Below are 13,989 nucleotides of genomic sequence, written 5' to 3'. Positions count from 1 at the left end.
GCCTGAAGGCTTAGCCCAAAGACAAGTCACAAGTCTCTTGTTTCTTATCCACCTCTGTATTTGCTCATTTGACCTCTTTGTGAAGAACATCAGTAGAGAAGGATTGGTAGACTCCACACAATATTTAAAAAAATGTAGTTTGAGTTATCCAACAGCTCATTACCATTTAATGTCCTCTCTATCTTCTCCATGCATGAAAGCAATAGACCATCTGGAGCATTACTGACAGGCTTTCGAAGTGGGTTATCCTAGCACATTTGTGAAAACAAGAGACAAAGAAAGATTCCTTAAATTACTAGCTAAGAGACACAGCATACAGATGCTCCATACAGCAAACCTCTGGTTATTTGTTTTTGTCAAACACAGAGGTTACCTATGATTGGAGCTATCTCTGAAATGGCAGCACTGGATGGATTTGTCAAGATATTATTGTGCAGTAATTACATACCAGATGTCTTTGGAGCAAGGAGTGGCTTTCCATTCCCCTATCTTTTGAGCTGATCACTAGATGTGTCAGCTAATTTCATTGTGAAGCTAGGGATAAACTAAGAAAATACTTGTGTTTTTATTTTAGAAAAAATCTGCCTGAGTGAATAGATTGGTAAGTGCCACAGGAGTACTTGGTTAGATTAGAATACAAGTTTCAGCTTGTAAAGCTATTCACTTCAGTAGCAAGCAAACTCTCCCAGGTTCTCTTCAAGATCTTGCCTGAAAACTTCTCATACTCCACACTTCAATTAACAAAGAACACTCACTGCTGAAGAGTTTTCACTTTGTTCAAATTCAGGACATTTTTTTCAGAATAAGGCTTGAGTTAAGCATTAATAAAAATAAGTATGGAAACAAATAGGATGTTTATACTGAGTTCACACCAGTTGTGCTAATCTACTCTTTACGATGATCATTCTTAAATTAGCTACTGGAAGGGCAGGAAGCATGGAATGGTATATCACAGCAGCAGAAAGTCTAGATAGCAGATTTCAGACCAGTTTCTAAAATTCTGTATTTTAGAAACCCCAGTCCTGTAGGCAATAAATTGTCTTTACATACTATAAATATGGTAATGATAATGAATGTAGCCTCAACTGATAGACAATCAGTACTAACTCCTGAATAGTTAAAACAATGTTAAAACAAGATAAAACAATGCAAAAAACAACCCCTATAGTGTTAAAATTAGGCAGGAAACTTCATAACCCATTGTCCTAAGAAAAATGGGGAGCCAGGCTATACTAGGCACCAGGTTTTTCTGGGGATTATCTTTTGGTTGGTTTTCAATTGCATGGAGTTTTTTGGTTGGTTGGTTTTGCTTGTATTTGAAAGTCAGGTAATTTTTTAACTACCTCGGAAACATATCCTTATACCACATATCCTTCTCTCACCTAACCTGTGATTCTTACCATGCAAAAATAAACAAGTTTCAGAGTTTCAGTCCATGGCCTGTGTTGGTATTTTAAACGCAACTGTTCCATTAAAGCATTTGTAGAAATAGCTGTCACAACACCTGAAAAACATGTCAAAATGTTCTAAATATAATGGCAACCAGAAATGCTGGAGGAGGACAAATGTAAAACCTTGCTAAGTTCATAGATGTTATGCTTCAAAGAAGGAACAAAAAAATGTTTTACTTGAATTTTGCACATACAAACATCGAATTTTTGTAAGACTTGACAGAAAAAGAGCACAGGGAGATTTGTATGGGCAAGTGTTCTCAATATTAAATACAGATGTGCAGCCAAATCTTCAGTTTGTTAAACAATTAGACTTTCTTTACTTATGCACAATTTCTTATGTGTATTCTTTATAAATACCAAGGCTTTGCCACAGACATGAGATATCCAGATACACCCACCTAGAGCTCATTAAAGCTCACTTTAATTAGACATAAAAAGTTAGAGATAATTATTTAATTAGAGATAAAAAATTAGAGATAACTTTTTATTATGAGGGTGTTAAGACATTGGAACAAATGGCTCAAAGAAGTTGTGCATGCCCCCTCCCTGCAAACATTCAAGGTCAGGTTGGACAGGGCTCTGAACAACCGGATCTAGTTGATGTCCCTGCTTATTGCAGGAAGGTTGGAGTAGATGGTCTTTAAGGGTCCCTTCCAACACAAATTATCCTGTGCTTTTGCAGAGGATAATCTCAATAAAGGGGTTCAATTTTTTTGTTTGTTTGTTTTTGGGGATGGCAAGGAATGAGAATAGGGCTGGGAGAAGGAAAATATTCAGTCCATCATCTGTCTCCCTATAAATACTCTTTCTGGCCTTACACAGAATCCAGATGTACAAAGAAAGTTTGCTGAGGTGTGATACTTCCATAACCATTACCTCCATCAGGAGAAAAGCAGGAGTGAATTTCCTTATACATCAATCTGAGACAGGTAGGAAGAATCCAAAGTTATTAATAAGAAGAAATTGAGTCCTGCAACATGCCACCCACTTTGCTCTGCCCCAAAACCAGAAATATTACAAAGGGCTTCTTTGACTTAGTGGGCACAACAGCTGCGGAGATCTGGCACCTTTGAGCCAGAAGCACTACATAGGGAAGGGGAGATGGACTAGGAGAAGGATGTCCTTTTGCATACAGCAAGGAGGGATAGTGAGAAGGGACTGGCAGGTTCTTCCTCCTGCAGGGAGGATGACAGAACAGCAAGCACAGTTCCCTATAAATCAGGCCTCTTCAGCCAGCTGGAGGACGAGAAAGTAGTGGACCCCAACCAGCTCTTGCAAGCACACTTGCTAGGAACATGCCCCCACTCGCCCATGCCTTCATCCTGATAGAAGGGCTGCAACCCACCCTGTATCTCCATTCACACTGCAAGAAACCAAGGTTCCTATTTGTAGCAGCTGCAACACAGCACCCATAGGTGCTGTGCAAGGCAAAAGTCTTGCTCCTTTAAAAAACTGGTCCCCAGGGGTTTGTGTTTGAATTTGGGGCTTGATAAGCACAGCAATATTACCTCTGCTACTATTTACAAGAGGTACCCTGTTAGCCATGTTCTTCCACATCTAAAGCATAATGTCTATGCCCATCTTTTCAGAAGGTGTAGTATTCTCAGAGATTGAATTTAACTGGGGGACAAAGGCAGGGGGGGTATGATAGTAACAATCACTCAGCAAAACAGGAAAGCACTCCAAAAGGGGGTTGATCGTCTTGCTTTTTAGTGGAGGAAGTTTAAAAACTAGTACAGCTAATGTTTGCATTGTATTTGCACAAAAATTTGTGTATTTTGTGGCCATCTCAGGTTGCAGTCTGCTTGTACATAGGAATCAGTGCACAATGGTGGTGTGAGGTTCAAGGGTTAATCCTGGACCTTTGTACAGGCACTAGCTCAAAATATAGTTACTTGGGAATGTCAAGGTCTACAGCAAGAAGAGTATGTCTCCTACATAACCCCTGGGTGGCTCTGTTTCAGGATACCTTAGAGCAAACCTGCTTCTAGCTATTATCTGTCATGCTGCAGTGCTTGAAATAGTCTCATACCACATAAAATAGAGTATTTTTGAATTGTATGTAGGAACTTGAGTAGAAACTAAATAGTTCATTGGCCTCACTAAGATTACAGAAAAAAACTAAGCATGGGCCTAGGAATCCCAGGAGAAGTATATGTCAAAAAGTAGTATTTTTCTCCAGACAGGTGTCAAGCATACTAATTAGAGAAAGTCAGTGCAGCTGAGTGAGTTAAATATATTTGCACCTCAGCTTTTAAAAAGGAGGCGAAATGTAATGAAGTAAATTGATGATGTAATTCCACACTCATGGTAAATCACTCTTCTGTAAAATTATTAGTTTGGTGTATGGTATTAAATACTAATTTACTTTTTAACGTGACATTAGCAGTGAACACAGGTATAATCATAGCTATAATCACAGGTATAATCATAAGCTTTACCTGTTAATTGGTGCATGAATTTAATAACATGTTTTCAGCATTTCTAGGGAGTCATTTTAGCTTAGGTTTGTTTGAACAATCTATTGGAATGTTTTCTGCTGAGCAAGAACATGTACTATGGCCCATATAAAGTAGGTTGCCTCAGTCCAGATCACAGGAACGGGTATGTGCAAATATGACATACCACAGCTTGGTATGGCTTAATATTTTTGTGGTATTTTTCATATTTTTCATAAATGTTTATCCAGAGCTCTTTGGAGTCTCTGTGATCTTGATACTAACTCCAGTGTTTGATCACATCCTGAATAAGCAGAAAAGTAAATTTTTTGCTGACTATCTTGAAGAGAACACTTCCAAAATAACAGAAGGACAGAAGGAAACATGCCACAGCTTACCTGATCCGCATAATAGCTGTTCTGCAAATAAACAGAGGACTTCAAGTTTAATTAGTACAGTATGGCTGATAAGCCTAAAATACACTTTAACTTTTAAACAAAAACCCGTTTTCCACTGTGCTCAAATGTATGTATTTAGGTAAATGAATTTGTATCATTTTTCTAGGATAGAAATAGTGCCAGATTTTCATAACAAGACAAATATTCTAAGACAGTTATTAGTCTTCACATAAAATTGCAGGACTGGAAAAAATCACATATGAGAAACAGAACCTTCAGCATTGTCAGAAAATTCCTCACAACAAGCTGCTTATTCAGAACTGTCATATTGAATTACTGCACTCGAGAGAAGAGTTAAGAGTGATGAATAATTAAAAATTGTCTAATTATAGCTTCTCAGGCATATTAAATACACAAATGTCTAACTGGGTCAGTTTGTGGAATTAAAAAAAAACAACTGGACACGCATTATCATGAGTCTAGAAAATCGGAATTACCGCATGAATCCTATGTGCCCACCTGCTCTGGATTACTCTCTCTTTGACTGTTCAACTGCTGCTGAAAGAATCTTTCATGTGCACAGTTACTTAATAAGTTGTCCCCAGACTGAATCCTCTTTTGCTCTTAAATAATTGCAAGTTATCTTATTCCCTTTTAAAGGGTAAAATGGGTATGCTTCTTCAGGCACCTTTTGAGAAATTAGTTATTATTACTACTTGGTTGATTTTTGTCATGGTTGTCTGCATCTTGCTAATTCCTGATTCTAATATGCTTCACAATGCATGGCCTGGGCACATTGTGATTCATATGAAAATGGCATTTTGTAATTTCATAGTTATAACATTTCTGATGATTTTTTCATTTAATTGAATGGTAATTTTTCTGAGAAAGAATCAAAATATTGCTCATTCATATTCTTGCATGAATTCAATTATTTTTTTCAGCAAAGATACTCTAGATTTATTATATAACATAAGAAAACTTGGCTTACTCTCTATACATTTTAGTGACATCATTTCAGAAAATATTCCAGATATTCCAAAATCAGTGCAATACTGGTGGGTTTTTTTGTTTCTGGTTTCTTTTGGCACACTGGAGGTTGATTTTTTTCTATTATTCCTATGTCCAGTCTTGATTGTTTTTCATTTAAAGCATAAAATAAAAATAAATCCCCAGCAATATATCTTTACTGGCCTGCATCCAGCACTTTATTGGAATTGCATCTTTCCAGAAGCCCTCAGCTGAACTGCTGACCAGAGAAAACAGCAGCTACATGACAGCCCACAGTAAGTATAAATACAGAGCTGAAGCCTTGGGCACTCGGTGAAAAACAGTGGTTCCAGTTAGAACTGCATGATGTGTAAGAGATGTTGCTGTAATTATGAGGTCAGAGTTAAAACTGTGTTCTTTCACAAAGTGCCATCGGATTTTAGAGTGATCAGCAGTGACAGCTATAAAATGGACATGTAACGGGAACATGAATCAGTGTTTACAAAAAATGAGCATTGAAACAATTCCTTTATCTATCTTAGGTGCTCTTCCATCTAGGGCAGGATGGAAGTGCTGCTTAACTTTTATGACCTATTGTTTAGTCTGGTACAGTCTATAGTTTATGGCTTTACAACCCATAAAAACTACAGTATGCTTTGTCATCTTTCATTCAGTCTCCAAATCCTCTCCACAGTTACATTTTGTGAATATTTAGCTCCTGAGAGGAACATCAGAATGTTGGTGGCTGCATTTTATTTCACTACAGCCATATAGACGGAGCCAATTTTACTTCACGACTTACTGAATAGCACTTCTGGCACTTAGTCTGAGACACTTAACATTGGCAGGATTTGACTGTTTCCTGCTTTTTCACTGAAGGTGATTAAAATTCTTCAAAGCCAAAGGCTGTATAGACAAACATCAGAAAAATAGGTTCATAGCAAATTACCATAGATGTAGAAACACATTGACACAGACAGGGCATATCTTTTTCTCACAGTCAAGATATGGCTAACATTTGATTTCTGCTTGACATTAGTATTATAATCTCCAAGTAGTTATTGTCTAAATATTTTCTCAAAGGCCCAAGATCCATGTGACTACAATTCAAATAACCTCATGAAAGAACATGTGAGGGCTGCCTTCACGTGTGTGCATTTGCCCTTTACAGGGTTTCATAGGACACCATGATTGCTATTCATAACTGTACATTTGTTGCTTTTTCTACATCTCTTATATTCCTAAGAGTTTTGTGATAATTTTTATAACTAAAATCAGGTGTTGCACCATCATTCATGTTCTTTACTGACATCAGTCAACGTGAAATCAATGGAACCAATCATTTGAGAGCTGCCACAGCTCCCCCTGAAGAGAAAGTGAATGTAGCTGGCACAATCTGCACAAAATGGCAAAATTAGTAATACCCATACTGTGCTGAAGGTCTACATTGAAAATATTACTGGTAGAAGATGGGGATGGAGGAGAAGAGAAGAAGAAGCAGGAGCTAAGAATTAGCTGAACGGCTGAAAATAATGATGAGCACTGAGGAGATCACTGAGGTAGAAAAGAGGTGTAATACAGAGAGACAAACATTCTGCTTAAAGGAACTTTCCACCAGTATGCCTCAAAGCTAACCACACAGAAGCCAGCTTATTGTTTTTCCAGACTGGGATGCAGAAAGATGGGGAGAGGAAGTGACTCCTGAAACAGTGGCCACAGAACTAGAAACCAGACTGCAAATTACCTGACTCTATTCTAGCATATCCTGTAGCACATAGAAGAAGGAAACTAGCAGTGAAAGAAAGAGGTGGAGAAAGGGACTAGAAAATCACAAGAAAAAGACATTAAAAGCAACATGATATAAGTATGAAACCATATAAAGTATGAAGACCAGAATTAATAGAAAAAGAAGGAGATGAAAAGCAGAAAATACAAAAAAAGGAAAATATTAAATAATTATATGGACAACACTAAAATCTGAAAATTATACAAAATTTTGTGCTTTTTTAATAACAGAAAAGTGAGATGAATTTAGGTCTACTTTAAGCAATTTTAAACCAATATTAGTTTGGAGAAGATTATTCAGCTTAAGGGTTCTGATTGAATATATATAAGGATATGGATTATATAACATGCAGACTTAAAAAAGAAACAGCGCTCAGTGGCAAATACTGATTTCAATAAAATAGCATGTGGGAAGGACTCATTTTTCAGGAAAGGCAATACCATAAAGGAGCTAAATCCCAACAAATTCCAATTGAAGATGTTACAGTGCTGCCATGAAGACAGGAACTCCATATAAAGTACACATTTTACATCATTCTATGTTGGTTAAACAATTTGACACTGCTTTTCATATCTTATGTTTTAAAACTGAAGCTAATTAAACTACGAAGGCTTCTTATAAATACATGCAATACACATTCAATGATACATTTTAATGCTTTTATATTTTTAGACACTTGGTAATTCCTTAATGATGGTCTTAAAAATGTTTTGTCCATTCTTATGTATTATGAACCAACTTTGCCGTAACCCTCAACTCTCAGATTTCCAGATTCCTAGTCACCTGCTAGAATGATATAATTTGACCTAGCTCTGTTGATGATGAATGACTGCAAACTCATCATTACTCATTAATTCCTTGTTATTCATGTCACTTAACCTCACTTTCTCTATAGGAATGATGCATTTGGGGATGAACCTTTTGAAATTGTTAAGAAAGATCTAAATGTTAAGAACTATGACTATCTCAGATGGAGTACTGACAATATTGTCATTTGGACAGATAATAGAGCTAAGGAAATACAAGAATCTTATTACCCAAAATCTAATTACAGTCATCCCACTATGGTTTTTTTAGGTTGTATATATTTGTTTGCAAGTGTAGGGATACACATGTGACAGGTTTTGAGCCATAGATGATGTGAAGCTTCTGGGAAGCTGATAGATTATATATGTCCTTGCACTGAGTAAGGAACAAATGTCCACAACCTCTTTATGTGTGTTGATTTGTAGCATTCAGAATCTGTACTGCATTGCATATTTATTTATCTGCGCATATCACAAAAACATTCCCCAGGCTGTATGTGCTGAAAAAAACATAAAGAAAGACTGTGCCTTTCTGAAAATTTTGTATAATTTTCAGAAAGACTATGCCTACAGAGCTTAACCTGTAATTGTAAAAGGCAGATAAAAGCTGGGATGGAAAATGGAGGGACTGGCCAAGATCAGAGCAAATTAGCGACACTGCGAGGGTATGCTGTAGTTTAACCCCAGCTGGCAAGTATCTTGCACCCTCCTCACTCACTCCCCTGCAGTAAGGTGGGGGGAGGGCGGGGAGAACCAGAAGGTGAGAAGGCTCTAGGGTTGTGATAAAGGCAGTTTAATAGGGAAAGCAAAAGCCACGCGCTTTGAGTGAAGGAAAACAAGGAATTAATTCACCACTTCCCATGGGCAGGCAGGTGTTCAGCCACCTCCAGAACAGCAGACCTCCACCATGTGTTACTTGGGAAGAGAAATGCCATCACTCCAAGTGTCCCCACTCTTCCTTCTTCTTCTCCCACTTTTTATTGCTGAGCATGACTCAATAAGGTATGGGTCATCTAGCACGTCTTTGGACAGTTGTGGTCAGCTGTCCTAGCTGTATCCCCTCCCAGCTTCTTGTGTACTCCCGGTCTCCTCCCTGGCGAGACAGTGTGAGAAAAGGCCTTGAGGCTGTATACGCACTGCTCAGCAGTGACTAAAACATCCCAATGTTATCAACAGTGTTTCCAGCATAAATCCCAAGCATAGCCCCACACTATCTATTGCAAAGAAAAATAACTCTAGCCCAGCCAAAACCAACACAGAGTAGAATTAAGATTATATGAATTCCAATCCAGTAGTCTGTCATTTAGGACCTGGAGTTGTACTGCCTAACAGCAGGCACCAAAATAAACTTTGTCATATCAGATTTTCCTGCTAGTTTTCAGAGAGAAACGGGTACAGTCAGAGGGAGATCTGACCACCCCCCAAGCAGCTGATGCACCACTGCCTCAAAGCAGCCATCTCTCTTGGTTGTGTAAAGTGGGAGCTACATCACAAATTTGCCCTTGGGCATGCCAGTTATATACCTCAAGAGTATTATGTCCTTAAAATCTGACTATTCCTTACACAAAAGCACAGAAAAGCACACAAAGTCACAAACTTGAGAAATATGTTAATAATTAGTCAAGTAATTGTTTAGCATATTCTTCACTCGTTACTTGTGTTTTCTCACAGCTAGTACAAACTGAAGGTGCATAAAAGCTTCTAGCTCTTTCCTTTTAATGGGGGGTGATTCTGCTCAGAATACATGTGGATTTGGGCTGGGTGATTTCTTTTCAACTGGCCTGCTACTTAGAAACTCCATTAATTCACAAACACATTTTATGCATCTTTACACACTGGTAATAAAGTGTTGTTTAATAAATTTTAATGAAGTTGTGCCACTAGTCTAAAAGCAAAGAATTAACCATAATACCAGGAAATCCTACGTCCATGTACTGATTTCAGTTCAGCAATACTTCACAACACAAAGGCCCACACACCCACAGACCCAGCAGATGCCAGGGTAATCAATTCTGGGCTGAAACAGGAGAGTGCTCTTGAGAACTAGTAAGTGTTTTTGTTCATTTACTCTTCTGTCCCTTTGAAAAATTAAGTCTCTCTCACCCTGGAAGATTTATTAAGCACTTGAAGGAAGAATGGATATTTTATGTATGATAAGATGTTTTTCCAAAGAATGTGGTTCATTTATTCATGTCAATAGAAATCTAAGATAAAATTACAGTGTTAAATTATGCATACTTTAAATATAAATTAAGTGATACTAAATATGTGCTAAAGTAAAGAGAGCAAGTCTTTTTTGCTCTGTGGTAATGGAAGTTGCACATCAGTGTTTTTCCCAAAGTTTCAGACATGTTTTATCTGACATGTCCACTGTATCTTTAGCTTTTTTAAATAAATATTTGTCAGTTGCTTTCTTAGTTGTATTAAAGTACATAATGCAAGTACTACTAGCACACAATTTATTACACCTCTACCGAATTATTCTTCATAATTTTTCCCGTCAAGAGTTTTATGTGCAGAGCTGTAATAGCACATATGCTAATACCTAACAAAGGACATTCATTACCTACACCCTTTATAGCCACATTGCAAATGTCTACTACACTACCTGTATGGTTTTAGGTAGAGAGAGCAATTCAAACCTCTTGCTGCCTTGGGCTGTGAACCCTAGGTTCTTGTACAGACAATGGAGTGAAGTAGTTGCAATACCTACTCTCCTCTGATCAGTTGTTCTCTTACACGGTGGAGCCAGTCATGCCGTAAAATATTCCAGGTGCACCAGAGATTCTCTCACAATGGTCATTTATTAGCAATTGAATAGGAATTATTAATTCTTAATTAATTCTTAATTAATTCTATTAATTATTTTCATGGAAATACTTCTTTTAGTTTTGTGTTAAAGAGTTCATTTTTTCCACTTGGTTTAGGTAAGGTGCCAGGGGACAGAGCCAAGCAAAAAATGAAAGGTATACTATAAACTGGGGTTTTTTTCACTGTAAAGTGAAGAGCAGGTTCAAGACCACCTGAGGAAACTGAATAGCCACAAGTCTGTGGGGCCTGATGAGATGCATCCCAGGGTCCTGAGTGAAGCGATTGATGTTGTTGCCAAGCCATATTTGGAAAACCCTGGCAGTCAGGTGAAGTACTCGGTGACTGGAAAAAGAGAAACATCATTCCTATTTTTAAAAAGGGGAGAAAGGACAACCCAGGGAAGGACATACCAGAGACCTTCCCCTTCCTGGGAAGACTGCGGAGCAGATACTCATGGAACAATGTTAAGCACATACAATACAAGATGATCCAAGACAGCTGATATCGCTTCACTGAGGGCAAATCATGCCTGACCAATCTGGTGGCCTTCCATGAGCAACAGCAACAGTTGAAAAACAAACTCTGACAGATGTAAATTACCTAGACTTCTGTAAGCTGGTCCCACATGACATCCGTATCTCCAAACTGAAGACATGGATTTGATGGATGGAATATTCAGTGCATAAGGAATTGGCTGGATGGATACAGAGTTGTGGAAAGTGCTCTTAAGTCCAGGTGAATGCTGGTGATGAGTTGTGTCCCTTAGGGGTGCATCTTGGTACAGGGATCTTTAATATCTTTATCAATGACACTGTCAGTGGGATTGAGTGCACCCCAACAAGTCTGCAGATCCATGAAGCTGAGTGGTGCAGTTGGCACAACAGAAAGACAAGATCATATCCAGGTGGAGAAACTTGAGAAGCGAGTCCACAGGAACCTCAAGTACAACAAATCCAGGTGGAAAGTGCTGCACCTGGGTCAGGGCAATGCCAGACGTCAGTCCAGACTGGGAGAAGAACTTGTAGAAAGCAACCAAGCTGAGAAGGACTGAGAGAGGTCACTTCCAGCCCAGAAGGCAAATGGTATCCTGGGCTGTATTAAAAGAGGGGTGGCCATCAAATCAAGGTAGGTGATTGTCCCCCTTTTACTCTGCCTTCATGGGACACAAAGTGGAGCGCTGTGTCCAGGTATGAAGTCCTTAGCATAAGAAAGATGTGGACCTGTTAGAGAGAGTCCAGAAGAGGCCACAAAAATGGTCAGAGGACTGAAGCATCTCTCCTACAAAGGCTGAGAGAACTCAGGTTGTCCAGGCTGGAGAACAGAAGGTTCTGGCAAGAGCTCATTGAGGCCTTTCCAGTATCTAAAGGGTAAAAAAAGCAATGTCTTGTATGAGCATATTAGTGATAGGGAGAAATGGTTATAAACTAAAAAATTAGATTTAGATTAGATCTTAGGAAGAAATTCTTTATTTTGAGGGTGGTGAGGCACTGGAACAGGTTGCCTAGAGATACTGTGGATGCCCCATCCCTGGAAGTGTTAAAGGCCAGCCTAGATGGGGCTCTGAGCAATGTGGTCTAGTGGGTGTCATCTTGCCCTTGACAGGGGGTTGGAATTAGATGATCTTTAGGGTCTCTTCCAACCCAAACCAATCTATGCAAAGGAGCATTTCCAGAGAGTGAAACAGCTGCTACCAACATCTGGGTAAGTACACTGTATGTCTTACAGGGCAAAGGTTATTTTGGACTAGCTCTAGTATTTAAGGAATAAGGAAATACCGAATGGCTGCAGACACCAGTATTAATGAGACTTTAACTAAGACTTACCCACTCTTTTGCAACAGAAGCATTCTGTAATAAGTATTAAAAAGTAATACAGCACAGAGATACTCAAAGGGCTGCAGAAGTTGAGCCAGGATTTCTTGAGGACCCCTGAATCAATATTTGTACAGGATCACACAAAGACTCTTCCAACCTTTTCGTGGTCTCATGAAAAGTCTAATCACAGATATCATTAAAATTTTTCCCTTTCATGAAATATCAAAAATGTTCTATTTTGGACATTTGGTTGACTCAATGTTACTAGATTTCCTTTCCTCTCCTCCTTTTTTCCCCTGCCCTTTCCATTTAACAGAATCCAGTATTTCTGTAAATGGATGTATTTTGATATTTTAATCAGAATTAATTGCATCTGGATTGCTATCAGTTGCTCAGACTCTCAGGAATTTGCAAAAATTAGCTCATACTGACATGTGAGACCAACAAAATGAAATTTTAGAAGAATATGGACTAAACACTGGCTAAATTATATCAAAATGTGAAGATGTCAAAAAATTCAGAAAACAGACCACAGAGAACTATAAAAATTTTAAAGTGCACCTGCTTTGCAAGTGCAATGGCTCCATGAGGTGAACACCAAGGTCAAAATTTTCAACTGAGGTGATAAAATCTGGAATTTCCAGACTTGGAAACTACCTTCAGCCAAACAATTATGTGAAAGAGGGGATGCTTCAAAACGGTTATAGTGTAAAAAACAAAGACACACACTGAGCAGTCAGTTTTGATATAGCATATTATGCTTAGGTTTCATTACATCACTTACATCATGAGTTTAAATGATGTTGTGTTTGCACAAAGCTCCTCTTGATGTCCACAATTTAGCAGTAAAAGATACAGTTATTAAGGCACTCTTGTAATTATTATTTGAACGATTGTAATTAACATGGAAATTCTCCTCTCTCCTTGTTCTGTTTGGCATCTATAAAATCCTCCATGCATGGAGTGGTCCATTAATATAAAAAAGAAAAAAAAAATAAAACAAACCAAAAACAAAATCAAAACTCTTAAGAGGTTCACTGCTTCATGTTCCCTTCTGCCAGTGATCGTTTTCCTTAAACTCAGTATATTAAATGCTTTCTCAAGCTTACACTTGTGCCCTGTGGAGAAAGCTCCACTAAAAATAATTGTGTTTATAAACCTAACGACAGATGTCGGGAATTTATCTCCTTACCATGGCGGGACACGCCTCCTCTACTCTCCAGATGGGGGATTAGCTGGGAAGAAGGAGGGACAGACATCGAGCTACAATGTTTTGTCCCTATCTCCCTAAAGAGTTTCGGCTGAAACAAAGGAGGAGATGCAGGAAAGGAAAGCAGCTGCCGTTTGAGGCTCGGAGTTACAGTGCAGCGGGACAAGCGGGACACGACTCCACACCGGAACGGCCCGCCCGTTACCCGCCCCCGCCGCGCCCCGCCTGGCCCGGCCCCGCGCGCGCCTCAGACGGAAGCAGCCGCCCCCTTCCGGGAACCGG

The 13,989-nt window shown here is 38.8% G+C and overlaps 1 protein-coding gene across 19 annotated transcripts in view; it reads right to left on the bottom strand.

Annotated features, from left to right (window-relative positions):
* LOC135300682 (mediator of RNA polymerase II transcription subunit 1-like) overlaps positions 1-13,989 on the bottom strand; it is a 27,353-nt gene extending 13,364 nt beyond the window's left edge. For 2 of the 19 annotated variants that reach the window (XM_064420467.1, XM_064420443.1), the window contains exons 1-5: positions 13,690-13,989; positions 10,582-12,043; positions 8,733-8,965; positions 1,401-1,505; positions 164-248 (exon numbers count right to left, since the gene is read on the bottom strand). In XM_064420467.1, coding sequence (XP_064276537.1) covers positions 164-248; positions 1,401-1,505; positions 8,733-8,807 — 265 coding nt within the window. In that variant the 5' untranslated portion in view covers positions 8,808-8,965; positions 10,582-12,043; positions 13,690-13,989. The other 17 variants (XM_064420490.1, XM_064420522.1, XM_064420392.1 and 14 more) reach the window with 16 other exon arrangements.

This window comes from Passer domesticus, chromosome 1, assembly GCF_036417665.1.
Source record: "Passer domesticus isolate bPasDom1 chromosome 1, bPasDom1.hap1, whole genome shotgun sequence".
In the NCBI taxonomy this organism is placed as follows: domain Eukaryota; kingdom Metazoa; phylum Chordata; class Aves; order Passeriformes; family Passeridae; genus Passer; species Passer domesticus.
This window is presented reverse-complemented; position numbering and strand designations above follow the sequence as displayed.